The 21,036-nt window shown below is 37.1% G+C and overlaps 1 protein-coding gene across 2 annotated transcripts in view; it reads right to left on the minus strand.

Annotated features, from left to right (window-relative positions):
- Positions 1–3,259: 3,259 nt before the first annotated feature.
- Positions 3,260–21,036, minus strand: part of LOC111502706 (NPC intracellular cholesterol transporter 1 homolog 1b) — a 111,637-nt gene continuing 93,860 nt past the window's right edge. The window contains exons 21-25 of one of the 2 annotated variants that reach the window (XR_012466989.1): positions 15,313–15,544; positions 13,211–13,324; positions 8,714–8,876; positions 3,356–3,525; positions 3,260–3,322 (exon numbers count right to left, since the gene is read on the minus strand). Coding sequence is in view for 1 of the 2 variants with exons in the window: in XM_074181005.1 (XP_074037106.1) it covers positions 3,446–3,525; positions 8,714–8,876; positions 13,211–13,324; positions 15,313–15,544 (589 nt within the window). In the remaining variant the exon portion in view is untranslated. Of the gene's footprint in view, positions 3,526–8,713; positions 8,877–13,210; positions 13,325–15,312; positions 15,545–21,036 lie in introns of both variants that reach the window. The other variant, XM_074181005.1, reaches the window with a different exon arrangement.

Raw genomic sequence — 21,036 nt, forward strand, 5'->3', positions numbered from 1 at the left:
ATTACACAAACAACACTTTTTTATTCAGTCTGTTCTCCAAACATATATATGGAACTGAAACAGATAGTAATCAAAGAAAAACTACACAACATGATAAATGAAAGAGCATCAATATAACATTTCAACGAAGGAAATAAATCTGCTTATGTTAAGATGATAGTAAGTAATTTGATGTCCATATGAAAGTGGTTGTTTCGAAAACTTTTTTGTGTGACTTAATGTTCATGTGAAAGTAGTTGTTTTGAGAGGGCTTTCTCTTCCAGTATGTATCTAAAAGTAACTTCTATGCATGATCTACACATCTTTGTGAAGTGTTTATTTTCAACTTTATTGCTTTATTCGTGCCTTTGAAAGTTTCACAACTTTTTTAGATGATGTAGTTGATAGAAACTCCTGTACATGATCTACACATCTTTGTTTAGAACTTACTTTGAACTTGATTGCTCTCTTCTTTTATTCGGAAGTGTCCTATGATTCACGATTTTCATCGTTTTTAGTGACTTTCCAACCGTCTGTCAGAATTTCATGAAAATCCATATTCGCTACTTTTCCTGATTCTCTGTTTTAGTTTATTATTATATAAATGTTTATAAAATCAAATTGAAATCTTCGATGGAAATTGAACAATAGAATACCATTGGGAAACAAAATAGATCTTAATTGAAATTTTCCATTAAAAATTGATTTGTTGTTTTATTTAAAATCCTTGAGAATATTCAACTTCTCAAACAGAAAATAACATGCCATGACTGGAAATATCAGTTTAAATTGCTGCCTCTATAAATTTGTTCCTGCCCATAAAACAAAGTGAATAGTAATAATCAAGTCAAGTAATAATCTGAGTCACTATTCAAATACCATTTCTCATAGAAAAAATGTGAGATGTCAATTATAAGCTTTAAAATTTCTGAATACTGAAGAAAAATTGTTCAACAGTCGCTTTAAAAGTTTGTCCCTGTTATTAATAGCTGTGATGAAGTCTTGTTAGTCCTGTTATCCGGGGTTTACTTTCAATTAGGTACTTTTTTTTGAGTAGTTGTGGTGGAGTTTTTAATTTTCTAGGTATTCATTTGATGTATTCATGAAGAGATCAGTTGATTTCTGAGCTACACTAAGGATATTTTGGCAATTATCTCTTCTGATTAGGGATATAAATGTATTTATTTTAATTTTAGTGAATTTATTTTTATTTTCCTAAGTGACATTATATTCTTTCTAGCTTTTTTAATATTTAATTATTGGATAGTGATCTGTGATAAAATATTCATGTAAAGTTGTTATTCATATTAGTTCGTTTTTCTGTACTGGATGGTAGATACAAGATTTGATATCATGGGTTTTTCGTGTTTGAACTACATTGAAAGATATTTGTTTACATTGATGTCATTCTCATTTATCAAATCTATATCAATATCACTACTACCACTTCAATAATATAGTTTGTTCTGTTCTCTATTGTGAATTGTCGTATAACTTGGGAATATTGAAATTGTTTGGTGATGCAATCTGGAAACATTCGTCGTGAAAAAATATCAAAAGAATTGAAATTATAGGTACCAATAATAGCTGAAAACTAATCAAAGTTTTTACATGCACTTTTTATATTGAAGTGCATCAGATTCAGATATTTATCAGATGTAATAATTTTTTATTTCATTGGGTCAATGTAGTGTCCCCGATGATTTTGTTCGGATTGATTGATAGTGTCTAAAATTATATCCACATCCAATATTACCATTGAGGTGAATAATCAATTTTTGATTTTAAGTTTGTTCAACTTTGACCAAATATTCTCAAAATGAAACTTAAATCTGAGGTCAGAGTCAATTGAGGTATAGTCTATCTATTCCCAATTGGAACGGCAATAAAAATAAGAACACTACGAGGGGTGTCCATAATCACTGCACAGCAAATGGGAAATGTATATACTACCAGTGCTTTTATGTTCAAAGCGTCCCTAGTACAATCATAAACATTTCTTGCCTGTGGCCCCTAGTGGCCCAGATAGTTAGTAAACGTGCTATCAAATGTAGTTGAGGAATAAAGACTCGGTTAGCTGGACTGGCTGAATACAAATTTTTCGTCCGTTTCACAATATTTATTTATCAGTGCCGTGTGTTCGTGGGGTTAGGTGAGGTAGTGAGTGGTTTTGCAAACCGATTTTTGAAAACTTTTTCTAGAGATCAATTACCCTAACCCCAAACTGATATTTTTGCACTCAATGCGCGTTTCGCTAACAAGGTTAGCATCTTCAGGAGAAGCAAATTAATACTGAATCTAAAGACGTTAGCTGTTTATATACCTAAAGTTTTTTGGTCCGATGTGGACTTTGTTTGTTAATTGATGATTATCCTAATTGATTTTTCGGTAATTAACTAGTGGAACCACTACCTGCAAATTAATTTGACAACTATAGATTAAAAAGCTTCGTATCATTTTCGGTTATTGACTACAATACCAAACAATAACACAGAAAAAGCAGATATTGTTGATTTCATGCGGAATCATGACATGGACATACCCGAAAAGATTCCAACGAAAATGGTATTACTGGCGACCATAAAACAACGTAATTTCAAAGGAGTATATTATTGATTCGATGTGTGAAACACGTGGTCATATTCTCTTACGTTTGCCTCCATACAATTGTGTGTTCAATCCAATTGAAATGGTTTGGGCCACAATGAAAGAAAGCTTGCGGAAATGCAATCTGCCACAATGTAATCATTTGATTGCTGTAGTGCTTGATAATATAAGGCGAGTGGTGAATGAAGTAGGTAATAGTGATGTGTGGAAGAACTGTGTGGCCCACGTTATAATAATAATAATAATTATGTTTATTTATAAATATACAACAGCACAAGATAGTAACATGTAAACATGTTACTATCTTGTGCTGTTGTTACTATCTTGTACTATCTTGAACCATTGTAAAGAAACTGAAATTAAAAGATTTCAAGCCAAGTTATTTCACGACGTTTCGATTGTTAGTATCAACAATCGTCTTCGGTCATCACCCGGTCATCATCAAACGAGACAGCTTAATAACCTTTCAGAAAAAAATCTCAAATCTGCGTTTTCCAGAAAATTTTTATTTTACAGAGTAATAATTGCATATGATGAAATACGAAATGACGGTAATCAATTTTCCAGTACAGAAAAATTCAAATCAGCACTAAAGAGCAATTTGTTTAATTAATTTACATAATCATATTCGTTTGGTTTTGTATTTGTAGTTTGTTGGGAGTATATAAATAAATATATATGAAAAGTTTATTCATGTTCTCTTTACAATTTTTTGTCAAATCAAGTGACAGAATACCTACAAAATATTTACAAAGCTAAAGAAAAAAACCACTTCAATCCAAATTTGAAACTCTAGAAACAACATAAAAAGTGTCATTTTTTTGTCGGTTCGTTCTTAGTTGTTTCATATTGTTCATATTTAGTTTTGTTTCGATTCATTTGCTCCATTCTTTTTGCTTCTGATGTCTGACAACTTACTGGAAGGATACTTCAAAATACCTGAAAAGAAGAAAATGATTTGTGAACTTTCATTTTAGTAAAAAAATATAGAGAAACATTTCTTAACCGGGCTCGCCCGAACTTTTTGAATAATTTTTGTTGGATTTTGTTTTTGATTATGAATATAAATTAATTAGACAACTCGACTATGGCTAACTAGTGTTAAATATGTTTTAAATATCGACACATCCACTTGCAAAATTATTTTGTTCTCTTGAAAAAGGTTTATTTTTCGTAAAATTGTAACTCTGTCACAAAAAACTATTTCGGAACTTCTGATGCACTGTTTGGAACCGTTGTTGTGGTAATTTACTGGAGTTTTATCCAAACACCAAACCGTTATTTCTAACACCTTGACACGTGTTTCGATCACCAAGTAATTACCTTCAAGAGGAAGATGAAACTAAATATATATACAATGTTGTCCTTATTTATACCATAAATACATCTGCTAGGTACCTGCGCCTTAATTGTTTTAAATTAATTTTACAATATTGTCCTATTTTCTATTCTTAAATTAATTTTACAATATTGTCTTATCTTCTAGTCTTAAATTGAGTTTGCAATGTGGCCTTATCTTATAGTCAGGTGAATCTGATAAATAAAATATTATTTCAACAAGCTATATAGCATTCTATTAGGTATTGGTCCACCATAGTTATTCATACACTCTCATAGGCATCTAGAGGCCTGTTGTTAATTTGTTGGTAACTAATCTTAATGAAAGTGTTTCGTATATCTCATTTTAATAGATCTTTTAGTCTGTCGATAATGTTTTATATCACAGTCCTTTCATTTAATGTCGTAAATTCCAGACTTATCCAAATTCTCGATTTTGTCGTTTGGATTTTCTAAAAGTCTCTGTAGTGTATGACTTGTTTTGAATACTACCCTCAAACCTAGTTCCTTGAGGATCTTTCCTTAGTTCTTCGTGTATTGGTGGCATGGAACTGAGATATTTTTATCTTGGTTTTCGTCGTTTCGAAAAGTCGAAATTTTGTTCATTCTTAACCTAAACTGTTTCTTCCTCATAATATCATCTTCAATATCCTTCCAGAAACCGTTACTAACTGCTATTTTCTGTATTGTCCGTCCTTCTTTTGTAAACCTCTCATGTGTGAGAGGAAAAGTCAAAAGACGATGCACTATAAATTTCAGCCCAGCACGTGTGTGCTGTCCAGAGTGATGTGAACTGTCAGGAGTATACCTGTAAGTGCTACCAGACTATTGGTTTGTGAGATAGAACATTTTGAGTGGAGCAACTTTTTTTAGTTTGTAGAAAAAGGTTGAAAAGGGTTAGGTCTAAAGTGATTGGGTCTATTCAACCCTCCACCGCAACTCGCAAGGGTTTATTGTGGCTCACACCTATTCAAACTCGACCAAATAAACCCAGCTTCTTAACGGAAGTGATTAGTTTGTATGGTGAGTGGTCTTTCAGGCCAGATGGTAAGAGTACGGCTCTGCCAAACTCTATAAACCTGATTCGGTCCCCAGCGGGGCAGGCACAAAGTATATGCTCTGCTGTTTCATCATTTTCCAAACAGAGGCGGCACACTGTCTTCCGACAGTCCAAGTCTCTGCATATGATGATTCAAATGACAATGATCTGTGAGAAGGCCTGTTAGACATCGTAGTTTATCCCTACTGAAGTCCAACAACTGTTTGGTATCAAGCTTCGAAGGGTGAATAAACGCCTTGGAGTGAGCTAATCCTGGAAGATTCTGCCAGAAGTCCATAAATCTTCTTGCCATCCAGGTATTCAATGTTTTTTTGACAAAGCCTACGGCGATGCCAATGACAGGTTCTGGTCTGATGAAAATGCTTGCAGCACCGTCCTTTGCAAAGAAGTTACAGCTTCATTGTCTTCCAGGCAAGTGTGTCCAGGAACCCAGACCAGAGGCAATCTGTTAAGTCTTCCTATCGAGGAGAGTCGTTTTTGGTAATTGGCTACCATTTTAGACGTTGCTCGGTAGGAGCCAAGAGCTACTAACGCCGCTTGAGTGTTCGAGAATATTTTTATTGACTTGTGTGTGAGGTTGGATTTATCCAATCTCTCCGCACACAATTAAATAGCGTAAATTTACGCTTGAAATACAGTCGCATAAGTTCCTAGGCAGGTAGATATCTCTGTCCTAGGTCTGCGACTAAAAACACCTACACCAGAACCGGAAAGTGTTTTTGATCCATCTGTGAACCAAAAACTATCTGCTCTTAATATTTCCTTCTCCCGGAGGATCCAGTCCTCTCTACTCGAGAATAGTACTTTATAAGGCAGTTCATAAGTTTTGCATAAGTTTTGAGGTCATTTCCAGAATGCTGTGACTTCCAGTGTCAACCAACAGTCTGTTGCACTCTGCATTGCATTGATTTGTGCAATAGGCAATGTGCACAAGTCTGTATGCAGTCCATCCAGCCTCTCTCTCCAGAAAAAAGAGGAGGTAGATCTAGAAGGATCTCCATGGCCGCTGACGGTGTGGAACTGATGGCACCACTGATAGCCAGACAAGCCTGTCTCTGTAAGCCAGAGAGCTTCGCTTGGGCCGTTTTTTGTAAAGCCTTCGACATCAGGCAATTGCACCATAAGTGATCATTGGTTTGACAATCATCACATAAATCCAAAGGATTTGTTTGGGACCTAAACCCCAAGTTTTACCACAAATCTTTCGATATGTCCATAGAGACAGTCTGGCTTTGTGTAAAACTTTTTTCAAGTGAGCGTTCCAGGTGAGTTTTTTATCAAGGACAATGCCAAGATATTTCATCCTCGTTCCAAAAGTGATGTCCAACGTTCTGTGGAGGATATTACAAGCTGCCCTTCCCGACGTGGACCTTGCCAGGATGACAAGGTCATCTGCATACGCTTGCCGATCAACTTTTCTTCTGTCGAGGGCATCAAGCAGACTATCCATCAGGAGCGACCACAGAACGGGAGATAGTACCCCACCTTGAGGGCAGCCCCTGGTGCCCCTGAACCTAATGACCTCGCCTTGAAGAGTCGTAGTTGCAGTTCTGTTTACTAGCATGGCATAGATCCAGCCAATTATGGTCGATTCTGTACCTCTCCTAGCCAGGAGCCTAGGAGGGTTATAGATTTAGGCTGTGCATTGTCAAATGCTCCTTCAATATCAAGAAATACAGCAACCGCAATCTCCTTGTTGTCAAGGAATTGGGAGATTTTCTCAACGAGGCTGTTTAATGCTAAATCTGTCAATTTGCCGGTTTGATAAGCATACTGGTGGTTATTTAGGGGGATGCATATAATGCTACCCTCCTGATGTGTCCGTCAAGTATCCTCTCAAGTCCTTTCAACAGGAAGGATGTAAGGCTGATTAGTGGTACCGATTTAGGGTCTTTCCGACCTACATTAGGTATATATACCACCTTTGCTGCCAACCAACTGGGTGGTATATAGTTCCACCCCAGACTAGCTTTATACAATTTTATGTGAATAGGTAAATTTATTTCCAGTTCGTTTTGAAGAAGAGCTGGAATTATACCATCCTCTGCGGGAGATTTGAAGGGCTGAAAATACTTGATAGCCCTTTCCACTGCCGGTGCTGTGATAACCTTCTTTGCGACATCCAATCAATCGTTGCGAAGTGGTTTGCTGAGTTTGAACGTAGTGAATTAAGGCACCGAGGACGATCCAATCCAAATTCCTATCAAACATTGATTTAAATATCAATTGAAAAAATCTAGTTGAATTTGATAAATTGCATTTTTCCCTATTACACACGAATTCGTTTTCAACATGTTCTTACTTCATATTTGATTGCATTTCATTGTTTTTTTAAAGATGTGTTAATATTTTATTTCTGTTATTTTATTATACTTCGTAGTTAGTCATAGTCCCTTATTATAAGCGATTATTGTGTCTTGGGATAATATACTGAATTGAATTGAATTGAATATTTGGGTATGCGAAAGCTCTGTTCACCATAGCATCTGGTCAAGCAAGAGTCCAAACAGGGTGGGTCACTTTCAGAAGGGGTGTATTTCAGGGTGATTCTCTCAGTCCCCTTCTCTTCTGCATCTCATTATTGCATTATCCGTTGCGCTTAGAAATACTCGAGGGTATAACTGTGGCACCCCCGGAAACCGGAGGCACAAGGTCACCCATTTGTTTTATAAGGATCATCTTAAACTTTATGCCTCTGGAGAGAAGGATCTCCATCAGTCCTTGGGGGTGGTGGAAGAGTACACGCATGCTATCGGTATGAAATTCGGGATAGACAAATATGCAATGGTACATCTCAAAAGAGGACGATGTGGGGACTACGGAGAGGATGTGCAGCTCGTAGATGGAAGCATATTTCACCATCTGGATGCCGGACAGACGTATACTTACCTCGGGGTAGAACAACGCCACTCACAAAAGGTAACAGCAGTGAAAAACTCTCCGCGGCAAGTATCAGCACAAACTTCGACAGATCTGGTCATCGGAACTGTCGGGGAATAACAAAGTTGCTGCAACAAATATGTTTGCCGTTCCAATCTTACTCTACTCGTTTTGAGTAGTGAAGTGGACTCGGGAGGAGCTGTATTAACTTGACGTAAAGACCCGAAAAATTATGCATCTATGTAGGAGTTTGGATCACAAATCGTCCGTTCCACAGTTGTACTTTCCCCGACAACAGGGAGGCCGTTGACTTTTGAGTGTCTACATGACAGGTTGGTACTGGATACAGCCTGTAAAGTCTTTAGGAGTTCGGATCCCCTTCTCTGCATGGTCCGTGACCATGAGAGAGCAGGAGTTGGAGCATTTCTCCTTAGGGCAGATGCCCGAGCAGCTGATGAACTCGGCATAGTTTTCGACACTGCCAACTCTGTCACCGAGTTGGAACCTGTTCAGCAAAAAGCCCAGATAAAATCCGCAGAGATCACCTTACTTGTACGGAAACAAGGATAAGCTAATGCATGGGGTTTTATTTGAATAAATTGTTTATAACTTTTAAACTATTCGTTAATTTTAACTTGGCTCACATAGTGAATTACTCTGTGCGAAATTATGATTTGAATGGCATTTCAATCATTATTTTCGATGATGATTAAATTGTATGAAATAGCTTATGAACTAAAATATTAGAAATTATTTTTTGCCCGATGGCCTGGGGAAAACATGGGAATCATTTCTCTTTAGATATCAGTTATGACAGTGGAATGAATGAAAGTTATATTTTATTCTCACCTAGAAAACTCAAGAGAGCTGGTAAAAATACAAGTCCGTGTAGAGCTCCAATCACGACAATGCCCATGTACATCCTAAAGTAGAATATTCGAAATATTTGAGAATTGGCAAAGGCGAGGATGACGATTCCCACAAATTTTGTTAAAGTTATTCCACTGAATACCTGAAAATGGAAAATTTGTTGAAAACGCATAAAACTTCCTAATATAAGCCATTTTGAATTATGTTCTTGACATTTTCAAATATTCTATATAGAATTCTTCCATAAGTTTTTTATTATTCATAAATAATTAGAAATAAAATAATAAGAAATAAAAATTAATTGGCGCTCCGGGGCGACTTCGTTGATTCCAGTGGCGCATTTGCTTTTTCAGCTGCATTGATAAAAAATAATTTATTTTTTATCAATGTCATCATTGTTCTGATGATGACATTAATCAACCCCTCGAAGGAAATACTTAGTTGTCCAGCAGACAGACTACTGTCATCTGTAGAGGTGAGTAAAAATAATAGATGTTGTCTTTTAATTCGTTTTTATGAAAAGAAAGGGAATGTGATGATAAGAATTATTTGTGTCCAAGTCCATGTACTATTGTAATATACGGTAGATCCTTTTTTGTGTCAACAGTGTAGCATCTAAGGTTTTTATATATTTGCCACCAGAGAAATAATACTTAACTGTCTATCAATCCTTTGTAACAAACGGCAATTCCTAAACGGATGTAGGGTTCGTGCCGATCGCACGAAGGCCGGTCTTTTTGAAATCTGATCATATGGTATACCTACTTATATTCTCTCTTATTATGTGGTTAGTTAAAATGCTTTTCACTTACTATTCTCTTTTCGGTAGATTGACAAAAGTCTCTAATTTGTTTTTGTCCTCTTAACTTCATCTTACTCTACGAGAATGGTATTTTTCTCAGTCCAAGAGAAAATGAAAGTACTAGGTTTCAAATATTAAGTATAATAAGAAGAACAACGACGCCATGGACAAACTAATAAAAAAAGAACGTGTAAAATCTTATATAAACAAAATGTTCAATTCTATAAAATAAAAGATGATAGAACAAATAATTCGCCGCCAATTTGACTGTGCTATTCACTAATAATTTAACCTGTTGAACAACTACAAACGCATCAACTCAGTACAAAATACTTTCAGTTTTACTTTTACTTTAGGAAGAGTGGTGTATAACTTCAAATTTGCGCCCTTTTTGTAATTGTAATATGAACTCTAGCCAAATAATCAGCACTAGGAACCCAACAACATATAATCTCTTTGCAAATAAGAAGTGAACTCAGACAAAATAATAAGTTTATATAATAATAAGTTTTTGAACTCTCTCTCGATATCAACTGGTTAGTAAATAAAAAACAAACACTCACATAACGCCTCTCTGGGTGGCTCATATGGTCAACCTTAGGTTCCGTTGAACCGGTGTGTCAACACCAACAATTTTATTTTAAACTCCCCTGTACCCAATACCGGCTTACGATTTCACTACCGATTTTCCTTAAATTTCGCACCACATGCTTAGACAAAATAACTCCTCTATTTAAGTCACCTTCCTCAGCCTCGAAGGCTGAGGGACGAGACCTCCGATCTCGTCTCGACGGACTCCGGTGACTGACTATTGGTGTCTCTAAAAACTCTCAGGCCCCTCGCGTCAGCAACGCTAGCCACAAAAACCTCATCTCAGCGTTTTTAACCTTCCCAAGCGTATGATCATCGGCAGGATGTAATATATTCATTTGTTTAGTCTAGCCCAACTTGAACATGACCACAACGACGCTCGAACGTCAAACATTCATGAAGTAGTTCAGGGCTTTTTCAACTGGAAAAATATCGATACCGAAAAAACGGCTGATCGACCTCGATCTCTATGAAGTAAATAATATTTTAATATTTTACGTTAATCATCGCAATGGCAGTTATTACACTATTTATTGGTTTGTATTGGAACCCACCTCATTTGTCATATGTCTGTCTCACACCTTTTTGTGACAGCCCGGGGTTTTTAAATGAATGAAAATGAAGACAGTTTCCAACGATTCGTGTCTTAATGAATACTTCAACATTTTTGAAGAGGGAGCTCCAACACACTTCTTTCTTCCAGTTAAACAGTGGCTCAATGATAGATTTCTTGGCAGATCGATTGGTCGAAAAGGAGCAATGAAATGGCCACCACGATCACCCGACTTATCGCCTTTCAATTTCGTCTTATGGGGCCATCTAAAATTGATTGTTTGTAAAACACAGTCACGAGATTTGGAAGATTTGAAGAGAAGAATAATCGCTGCGCGTAGAGAACACTTTTCGGAATGTTAGAGAGGACTTTAAGAGCAATATTCAGTGTAAATTGATATATCGGGCATTTATTATTCATCTGCAGACCTTCGTGAAAGTCTTTCATCGCGGGAGTTCTAACGTAGTATATATTTTTTCTAATTCAGTGTTCTTGTTTGATATCTGAATTTGTTTTATTATACAAAGTGCTCTACTATAGTAAATATATTATTTTAGATTGTAAACAATAAGTAGATGACGGATGCTTGCCGTTTTAGGGCGATTGCAATATGAAGAGAGGAGATGTTAGTTAATTAAGAATGGATGGGTCAAGAAGATGGCAAAAATCAAGAATTTATGGAAGATAATGAACGCGAAGATTTCGAAAGTGATGCTGCCAGTGAACATAGTGAACACAATAGTGATTCGGAATAATTTGATCAAGATGTTGACATGAGAGATTGACGAAAATCTTGCATATAGTTCTATACATCATTTTACTGGTAAAAACAACATAAATATTTCAGATAGTTACTTTTTTTTGATAATTGGTCTACTTCAGCTTATGTTCACATACTTTGTATATAGTTGAATTTGATAGATATATACACGGTGTTTCTTTTTGTTGTGTTCACATCGTTACACAAGTTTATTTTTGCTGTTCACACTATACTGGCAGTTTTATTTTTAGATTGCATTATAAAATAAACACTTTAACATTACATATGTTCTCGTTTTATTCCCAAAAAATCACATAAACCATAACTTTGATATAATCGTTGTATGAGAGAAATCCTCACACGCGAGTGCTCGCGTTATTTTCTGAGTCGCGAGTGATGTAGGGATAAACTTGATTTCTCCAATAGTACTAAGTGGTATTTTTGAAAAAACTGCTGAACGACCCTCAAAATAAGGTATGAGGTCATCCATAAATCAAGTCACACCCCCTAGTGTGACGTCACATATTTCACATCTAGAAATAATTATTGAATTAAAACAGCAGTTATAAAATTTGCTTTATCTCAATTTAAATTATTTTTCAATAAAATTGATATCAAATCAAACATTTCAAGAAATGAACACAACAAAAAAGAATTATTATATTAATTGAAGATCAAACTTGGGTATCTTGAGTCCATGGACTTTGTCCCTGGAAATTGTCATATTTCAATACAACACCAGTAAGTTCGCGACTAAGAGGCGTCATTCGTCGTTCCACTTTGTTGAAAGCACTTTTTCCTGGAGCATTTGTGGCAATGTAAACAGCATCCAAGTCAAATTCTTAAAAATATTAATAGATGTTGACAGATCGCAAGTAAAAATAAAAGCTGGTTTTACAAAACCTTCTCGAATTCTTTTTTAGAAAGTAGGCATTTCAGAAAGTCTATAAATGTCTTTGGTATGAGTCTCTGCATTCTGTTTAAAATCAGTTTTTCCGCTAATCAGCTGTCGTCCCCATACGAACGACAACTCTCAGAAGTTGAGAAACTTGTGCGAGCTAAGTACTAACGAGGTCTTACCTTTAAGCGTGTGATTCCTGACACGGAGAGAAGAGGAATGCTTTCCACTACGAATTGCCACGTATGTAGGCTCAGAATGTGTCACAAATTCAGGTTTCCCTTCACTATTTTTCTTTATAACAGTACTTGCATAAACAGAGGGATTAAGTTTATGTTTTTTTGCGACCATGAAATTATGCGATAGTTTTACACGGTAATCGAGGTGCATTAATATCAACACTTAGATTATAATATATTTTGAAATGTGACGTCGCGAAATTTAGTACCCCTCCCAGCCCCTTGTCACACAATGTAACACCTCGTCGACCCCCTCCCTTCTCCTCATCGTGTGACGTAATTTATGGATGCCCATTATCACTCTTTCCATATAAGATTTTAGGAGCTGTGTCTGCCCCTGTTAGAGAGTTTATGCAATTCAATTAAAAACTAGCCTACAAAATTTCCCCCTTGAAATGAGTTCTCCGTGTTTTTCCAGGTGTCGAAATATAGAATGGTACGTTTTTCAAATTAACAAATTGTTACCAATGCGAAGCCGGTCGGCTCGCTAGCTCTGTATAAACGATTCGCCAACGAAGTTGTCATCATCAAGAAAATTGCAATTCATGTGTGTTATACCTAATATTAAAATAATATTGAAATTTGGCACAACCTAGGCAAATACCCAAAAATATATTTTCAAGTGTAACTTACCTTACTTCCCATGTCACCCAACGCGTCAGCAGCTCTGTCAGTCGGGTCGTCTTTCGAGGAATGTAAGAATGAATGTACAATATGTCCGCAAAATTCTACTCCAATTCCAACACTCTGAAAAATAGTTTTTATAGAAATTTCAACTTCATGATTTATATCAGATTGAGAGTCTCAACATCAAGTCATTCCAATTCAAAATTGGGTTGAGTTTATCTCCGATAACTGGGTATTACGACTGCGTAAAGCGTATTCATGGTGTGCTGACACCTGTATTTGGATTAGGTAAATTGTTAATAACATTCGTTTACCCGTTTCTACCTGTCGTCATGAGGTTTGCTATTCTTGAACTTCCTAGAATGGGATTCCATATTCGCTTCTTCTTTCCTGTTGAAATTATCCGTGTGTTTATGGATCTCTATTGCCTTCCGTACCAGTTGGCTATGGTATCCCTGGTTGGGGGCAGTGGGTTCCGTGTTCGATTTCATTCATGAAAGAAACTGCAGACCAGGCCAAACGGACAAATCGGCTGTGGCGGAACACGCACTCAGTGAAGGAAACCACAGGATTTTGTTTGAGAACACGAAGCCCATTTTCCCCAACCTGGGATACCATAGCCGACTGGTACTTCAGAAATTAGAGATCTACAAACACACAGATAATGTCAACAGGAATATGGAATCCCATTGTTAGGAGTTCAAAAATAGAAAATATAACGGCAGGTATAAAAGGGTCAACGAATATTATTGACAATTTAGCCAATACAGGTACAAGTATCAGCACACGAAACTACCTGGGTCAACATATACGCTTCACGCAGTCGTAATACCCAGTCATCATAGATATACTAATCATGTAGCTTCTGAAGAAGCTAGCCACTCGTGTCAGCGAAACGTCAGGAAGAAATTTCAAAAATCGACTGCCCGAAATTTCAAACCCGAAAAATAGTGATACTAAAATAATGAAGAGTTACGTAGTCATTTAGATCATTAGTCAGCGAAGTCTTTTACAAAGAACTGTGGACTGATTGATTTACTCTTTCCACTGTACTAGGTACCGTACTTTGAAAATATGATTTCGATTCTAACATGTTGAACAGTTCTCCTTGAAATCAATTCTATATTAGTACCGCATGCCAGATGATATGTCATTTGTGGAAATTAGAGTCCGTCCTATTGACGGCCTTATACTTGAGATCGTGTATCCGTGCCAAAGGGATGTATGATTCTGAGCCCACTCAGTGTTACTAACGGGTCCTTGGAGATACCGAACACCATCTCGTCGTAGAACACCTTGTCATGGTAATGCGGGGTTTTTCGTGATGGTTCTTCTTTTCCTAACTACTCGTGGGACCTTTTATGGACCATGGAGCAACCAAAGAATCCGACTCTGTAAGCAAATGCTTATGCTCAAACCATGATTCACTCGAACCAGAGGTCGAAACGCTCTGCATGGCTGAACCTCATAAATTGTTAGGTATAGTTGATTTACAGATGCAATCATATGTGAAGGTTGCTGTGATTATCAAGGTGTGAATCTTGTATCTCAATCAACTAGAATTTCTTCAGGGCTGCGATAGAGGATATTGCAGAAGATGGTATGCAGGTACGACACTACAGAGCTGTAAATTACAGCCTAGATGGCTACTGGTTACCTTAAAGGACCAGGAAAAGCTTTCCTGGTTGAAGGTGTAGTATCTCTGTATCCAGAGGAGGGCATCTCTCTGAAGAGACTGCCCAAACGACACATTTATTGCTTACCTATCTGACGAAGGTGTCCCAGATTAATCGCCAATCAGGTCCTCATTAGATTGGGGAAACCCATCTACTCCTTGGTATGCCAACCTTGGAGTAGGTTATTGATCATGGGTAAATTCAGGCCCTGGTAGAGCATTGACTATTTCGCCGCGGACCTGATCAGGTTTTTAGTGTTTGTTGGCAAAGTCCCACTCTTGCCAGCTGACGTGAAAAATCACTCACAAAATAAAGTAATCGGTTTTATTAGGAAGCTAAAAACACTCGCGAGTTACAGTGAAGGGTCGAAAAAACCCACACACCTCGGTCATACCTACCTATCTCAGTACCTACAATGCTTTTAATACTCACCATGACTAGATTCACAAGAGAAATAGCATTCAGTGATATATTCCATGCCCACATCAGCCCCATCATATGTACGATTATCATAATCACAGTGACAGTAACAGCCGCAGAAGAAAAAATGCTGAATCCAGTGAAGATCATGTGCGTTACAAAAACACCCAACAATGCATACGCCAAGGACTCCAGAGTGTCAGCCCATATCGTTAGGTATTGTTCGTAGAATACGTAAAAAACCCTGAGGAATATTGAAAATTTGTTGTAAAAATAACGAGGAAAACTAGATGTACGATACAAGAAACTTCAAAGACAAATCTGAATAGTTTTTTGGCACTTCCTTCGTACAGAAAATTAATTTTCATGCAGTAGCTCCAGCTCACAGATGTGCTAGAGTTTTCATTAAAAGTGCACCTACTTTGACATTATTCAAAATTATTAAATATGTTAGTATACCTAGCTTGAATGGATTTTTTCATATGCTTTTTTCGTATGAGGTGAATAATATAAAATTTGTAATTGTTTGATGGAGAATAAATAATTATAAAAAATTATTGGAGATGAATGGGCGTAGTGGTGGAGTACCTGGATTCAATCTTGGGGTCTTGATTTTGAGTTCGGCTCCGGCAGCTATTTTTCTCGTGAACATTTATCTAGTTATAGTTGTATTGATTATGTCGCGTTACATGGTTAACGGAACTGCTAGAAGTCACTCAGGAAGTTATCAACATAAATTTCACCGATTACAAGCTAATGGTTACACTAGTCGATGCCGTTTGACAGGAGAGAAAAAAATTATCATAATTACAAGTGCAACTTCTTTAACAATTATCAAAGTGATTTTAAAGCTTTGTTTTTTGTTGCATTCGAATTGCTGAAGGCGTATTTCCCAAAAAAGGTTTCAGTACCCAAATGAATAATTCCAATGCACCACTAAATATAACTGTGTTATATTTATCAATAAATTTGTTTGGTTCATCAACTTTTTGATTCGTGGCCGTCCAAAGTAAATCCTCACTACCGTAAAATGGGGTTGCCCAGCCCACTAGGACAACTTAGACCAAGTTGAAGACTAACTTTCTTATTTGGTATTGATAGAGTTTCAAACACCAACGTCATTGGGATCGGAATAAACGCTGCCGCTGTCTGTTGAAAAAATACGGTGAATTTTCATCTTTTCAAAAAACTATTTATTCATCCATCATTTTTTATTTCGTCCCCTTCAAAAGTATGACACTGTGCTAGCGTTTTTCTCAATCCTCAAAGCAGTTCTCATATGCTCTTGAGCTCTAAGCGGTTCGGATATTAGGTATCTTCTCAATCTGGGGCCAAATCTGGTGAGTGAGGCATGATTACGGTGTTGTTTTTAGGGGAAAAAATACGAACAAGCAATGACGAGTGGGCAGGTGCAAAATCATGATGCAGAAGCCATGGATTGATTTTCCACAATACCGGACGTTTTCTTATTATTGCTTCTAGAAAGCGGCGCATAACATCAAGAGAAGACTCTTTTGTGACCGTTCGACTATGTGGCAAGAACTACGCTACGACGGAAATCGAAGAAAACAGTAAGCAAAACCTCGACATTTGATCAAATTTGGCGTGCTTTTTTGGTTTTGGCTCTCCTGGGCTCTTCCATGGAGACGATTGGACTTTGGTTTTGATGTCATAGTCATATCACTGCTCCGGAACAACAATGACATGCAAAATTTTGCGAAATGGACTTAAGTGCATAGAGAAGTCCAGATACTTCACCCGCATTCGAAGGAACTGTAGAAGCCACTGTTGAATTATCAGCTGATCGTCCAATCACTTCAGAGGAAGTTGTGCAATAGACACAGATGGTGGCCTTACGAGTTCGGTGGAATAGTGACCTATATGTAGTTTAGGACAAAAAGTTGACGGCTCCATCGCACATTTTCAAGGCAACATTGACGTAAGTGTTCGTTGTGTCGTTGTTCTTCTGAGTGAGACACGCATGTTTTTCGAAGTAAGTTTCATTATTGTAGCACTAAACAATTTTTGGGTAGTGTGACATACAGATGCGTCCTGTCTGGGTCAATGATCCTTATGGTCAAAACAATAATTTTTATTAATAATATTATTTTGCTACTTACAATCGTCAATAATTACAGGGTCTAATAAAATGAGTGAACGTACTAAGATAAATATGAACCTCATAAATCTAAAGCTGAAAGGCGAGACCTGCATTGCCGCACAACGAACCAGACTAACTAAAAAGCCTAGAGTGTTTGAGGAAAAAACAATTTAACTCGGGAAAATGCAGAAGAAATGATTGAAAATCATGGACTGACTAAAATATACAACGATTCACCTCCCAAAAATATTGATGTTATGTGTGAACAAGAGGAAAACAAAAACTCAATTCAAGGAAATGTAGAAGTGATGAATAGTAATGTTTCTGTACCTGAAGAAATTATTCAAAATCGTAGACTGGTAGAGAAAAATAATAATTCATTTCATTTGTTTTTATTTTTTTGTTCATCTGTCTTAAAACTGTTTTCATGTTGTCTGATGTACATTATAGTGAAAGACTGAATTCTGAGTGACTGAATGATCAACATTCTATATTAATTGGGAATAATTTTTGTTTTGTTCAATATTTTTTATATTTATGTTTTTTTATGTTTCATATTCGAAAACTGGTTGAGGTCAAGTTCTTATTATGTGGTCCTGCAGGTTTTTCCGGGTTTTCCTGCAGCTAAAAAAGCAAATGCGCCACTGGAATCAATGAAGTCGCCCCGGAGCGTCAATTAATTTTTATTGTTGTTTTATAATTTCACAAATGAAGTTTTTACCTTATAAAAAAATTAAATAATAATATTTCTAGGGCAATTTTCATTTAATTGTTTTTTTTTTGGTACTATACCAGCAACAGAAGTAGTCAAAAACATTCCGTGCAATGACGCATTTGCAGAAATGAAACCGAAACCCTTCCCAAAAAACCCCAAAATCAAATGAAATTTTTGATACCCTCTAATTCCTTGTAATATATACCCATGAATGTATTACATGCCTGGAGTTGAATGCCAAAGTTATTCACATTCAAGAATTATTGAATTGTAAAGGTAATACATTTTAGTTTTTTGCGCCTCCAGAACAATTTCAAAATATGCAGTTACGTAATTGTTGTTCCGGAGCAGCGATATAGTCATGATTGGTCACCAGTTATGACATTTTTAAGCAAATCTGGATAGCCGTTGACATCATTCAACAATTCCTGAGCTATGCTCATGCGACGATATGCCGACATCCTCAGCAACTTCTCTAATAGTGATTCGACGATTCTCCATAAAAATTTTCCCCACTTTCTCAACATTGCCATCCGTGGATGATGTGCTGGGACGGCCAAGACGAGCGTCGTCATTCACATCTTCGCGACCTTCTGTCAAAAGCTTGAACCCTATGTGAACATCTTTCTGACTCAGGATACAATCACCGTATGCCACTGTCAACATTACACTTCAAGTGTTTTAGATCACTAATTTCCATTTTTCACACAAAATTTGATGCGAATTCTCTGATCAATTTTGTTTGATAGCTGAAAATCGCCGAATACGAAAAACACTTCTGATTTTTATGCCTCTAACTAATAAACTAAACATATACTAAACAGCTCAAACAGTGAATATATGTTCGACACGAGCATAAAAAAGAATAATCGAATGTATTCAGCCCGGAAATTTGAAAATTCATCTTATTTTTTCATCAGTCCACGTAGGATCCAAACATAAAATCATCTTCTGTGAAGGTTTGTTTGAAGGTGATTGACAATGTTTCATGATGAATTTCACTAATTTGAACTTCCATTGTCTAATATATAAAAAGATTTGAAATCCCTGAAGCAAATAGAAAAAAAGAAGAATTAAAAATAAATAGCTATAAATAACAATTATATTAAGCAAAAAAAGACTGAAATGAAATAATAGTGAAATAAAATACAAGTAAAAATAAAACAAAAAATAAAAATAAAGAAAAACAAAATGAACATAAAGTTAAAAATGAAAAAGTTGAGAGATTTCAAGCCAAGTTAGTTCACGACGTTTCGATTGTTAGTATCCACAATCGTCTTCGAGTGATTTCTGGACTGATTCCTCCGACAGATGACTATTTATGGGTCGTCCGAGTACTTTCTCTTATCCCCGCTTTCTATTTTTTTCCGCTTCACTGGTTCAGTGGGAAATGACCGTTTGGCGGAAGTTGGCCATTTTTCGCTTGATGATGGGTTTCCATATGTTGCGTATTTCTACGCTGGCTTGGCTGAATACGTTGTTGGACAACATGTATGCGGCTTCCTTGAATTTTCTGCTGAATCAATGTTTCTCTCTGTGTAAGATCTCAGCTTCTCAGATCTCACACAGGAAGATCAACTAATTAGTTTCGACGTGGAAATCCTCTACACCAACGTTCCGATCCAAGAAGCACTCCAAATCATACAGAGAAAGCTATCCGAAGACGGGAACCTGAAAGAGAGAACGAATCTACCTATAGAAGTAATTATGGAATTACTAGGATGCTGTGTACGAAACTGTTATTTCAACTGAAGGACGAATTCTTTACACAAGATGAGGGACTGCCAATGGGATCGTCACTTTCATCAGTCATAGCCAACATATATATGGAGTAGTTTGAAACTCTGGCCATTGAAAAAGCCCACAAGAAACCTCGAGTCTGGTTGAGATATGTTGACGACACCTTCATAATATGGAACCATGGGAATACTGAACTAGATGCCTCCTGAAACACATCAACAGCGTGAGACCTTCCATCACTTTCACAATGGAGAAAAAAATCCACAACGAATTGCCATTCTCAGATGTTTTGGTGAATAGGACCAACACTAAGTGGGAAAAATCTGTATACCGAAAACCCACTCACACGGGACAGTATCTGAACCACGAATCCAACCACCATCAATCGACTAAAAGAGGAATTATTAGGACTCTATTAGACCGTGCTTTCGGGCTCTGTAACACGAAGGAAGGTCTCGAGAAAGAACTAGACATCATCAAAAATTATCTTCAACAGAATGGCTACTCCAAGGCGGTGGTAGAAAAGATTTTGGCTAAAAGACAGCAGGAGCCTAGCAAGGAAGAGAGGCCGTCGCAATCAGTGTTTGCACTTCCTTACATCATAGGACTATCGGAGAGGATAAGCAGAATTGGTTCCAAGTACAACATCAGAACCTGCTTCAGATCTGGTAACACTATCCGTAGCAGCCTCACGAAAATCAGGCCACCAAACGCGGATTGCGATTCCAAGAATTGCATTTACCGGATACCCTGTGAGTCCGGAAAATTCTATATTGGTGAAACTAAGAGGCCACTGAATGTTCGCATTGCCGAGCACAAGAAACACACACAGCGAGGGGAAACCAGCAAATCAGGAATAGCAGACCATGTTTGGACCCATCAACACAACATGGAGTGGTCCCAAGCTGAGATCTTACACAGAGTGGAACATTGGCTCAGGAGAAAATTCAAGGAAGCCGCATACATGTTGTCCAACAACGTATTCAGCCAAGCCAGCGTAGAAAAACACAACATATGGAAACCCATCATCAAGCGAAAAATGGCCAACTCCCGCCAAACGGTCATCTCCCACTGAACCAGTGAAGCGGAAAAAATGGAAAGCGGGGATAAGTGAAAGTACTCGAACGACCCATAAATAGTCATCTGTCGGAGGAATCACTCCAGTCATCACCCGAAGACG

Source organism: Leptinotarsa decemlineata, unplaced genomic scaffold, assembly GCF_025532065.1.
Source record: "Leptinotarsa decemlineata unplaced genomic scaffold, Ldec_3_MD MMD2_tig00026307_RagTag_RagTag, whole genome shotgun sequence".
Lineage (NCBI taxonomy): Eukaryota > Metazoa > Arthropoda > Insecta > Coleoptera > Chrysomelidae > Leptinotarsa > Leptinotarsa decemlineata.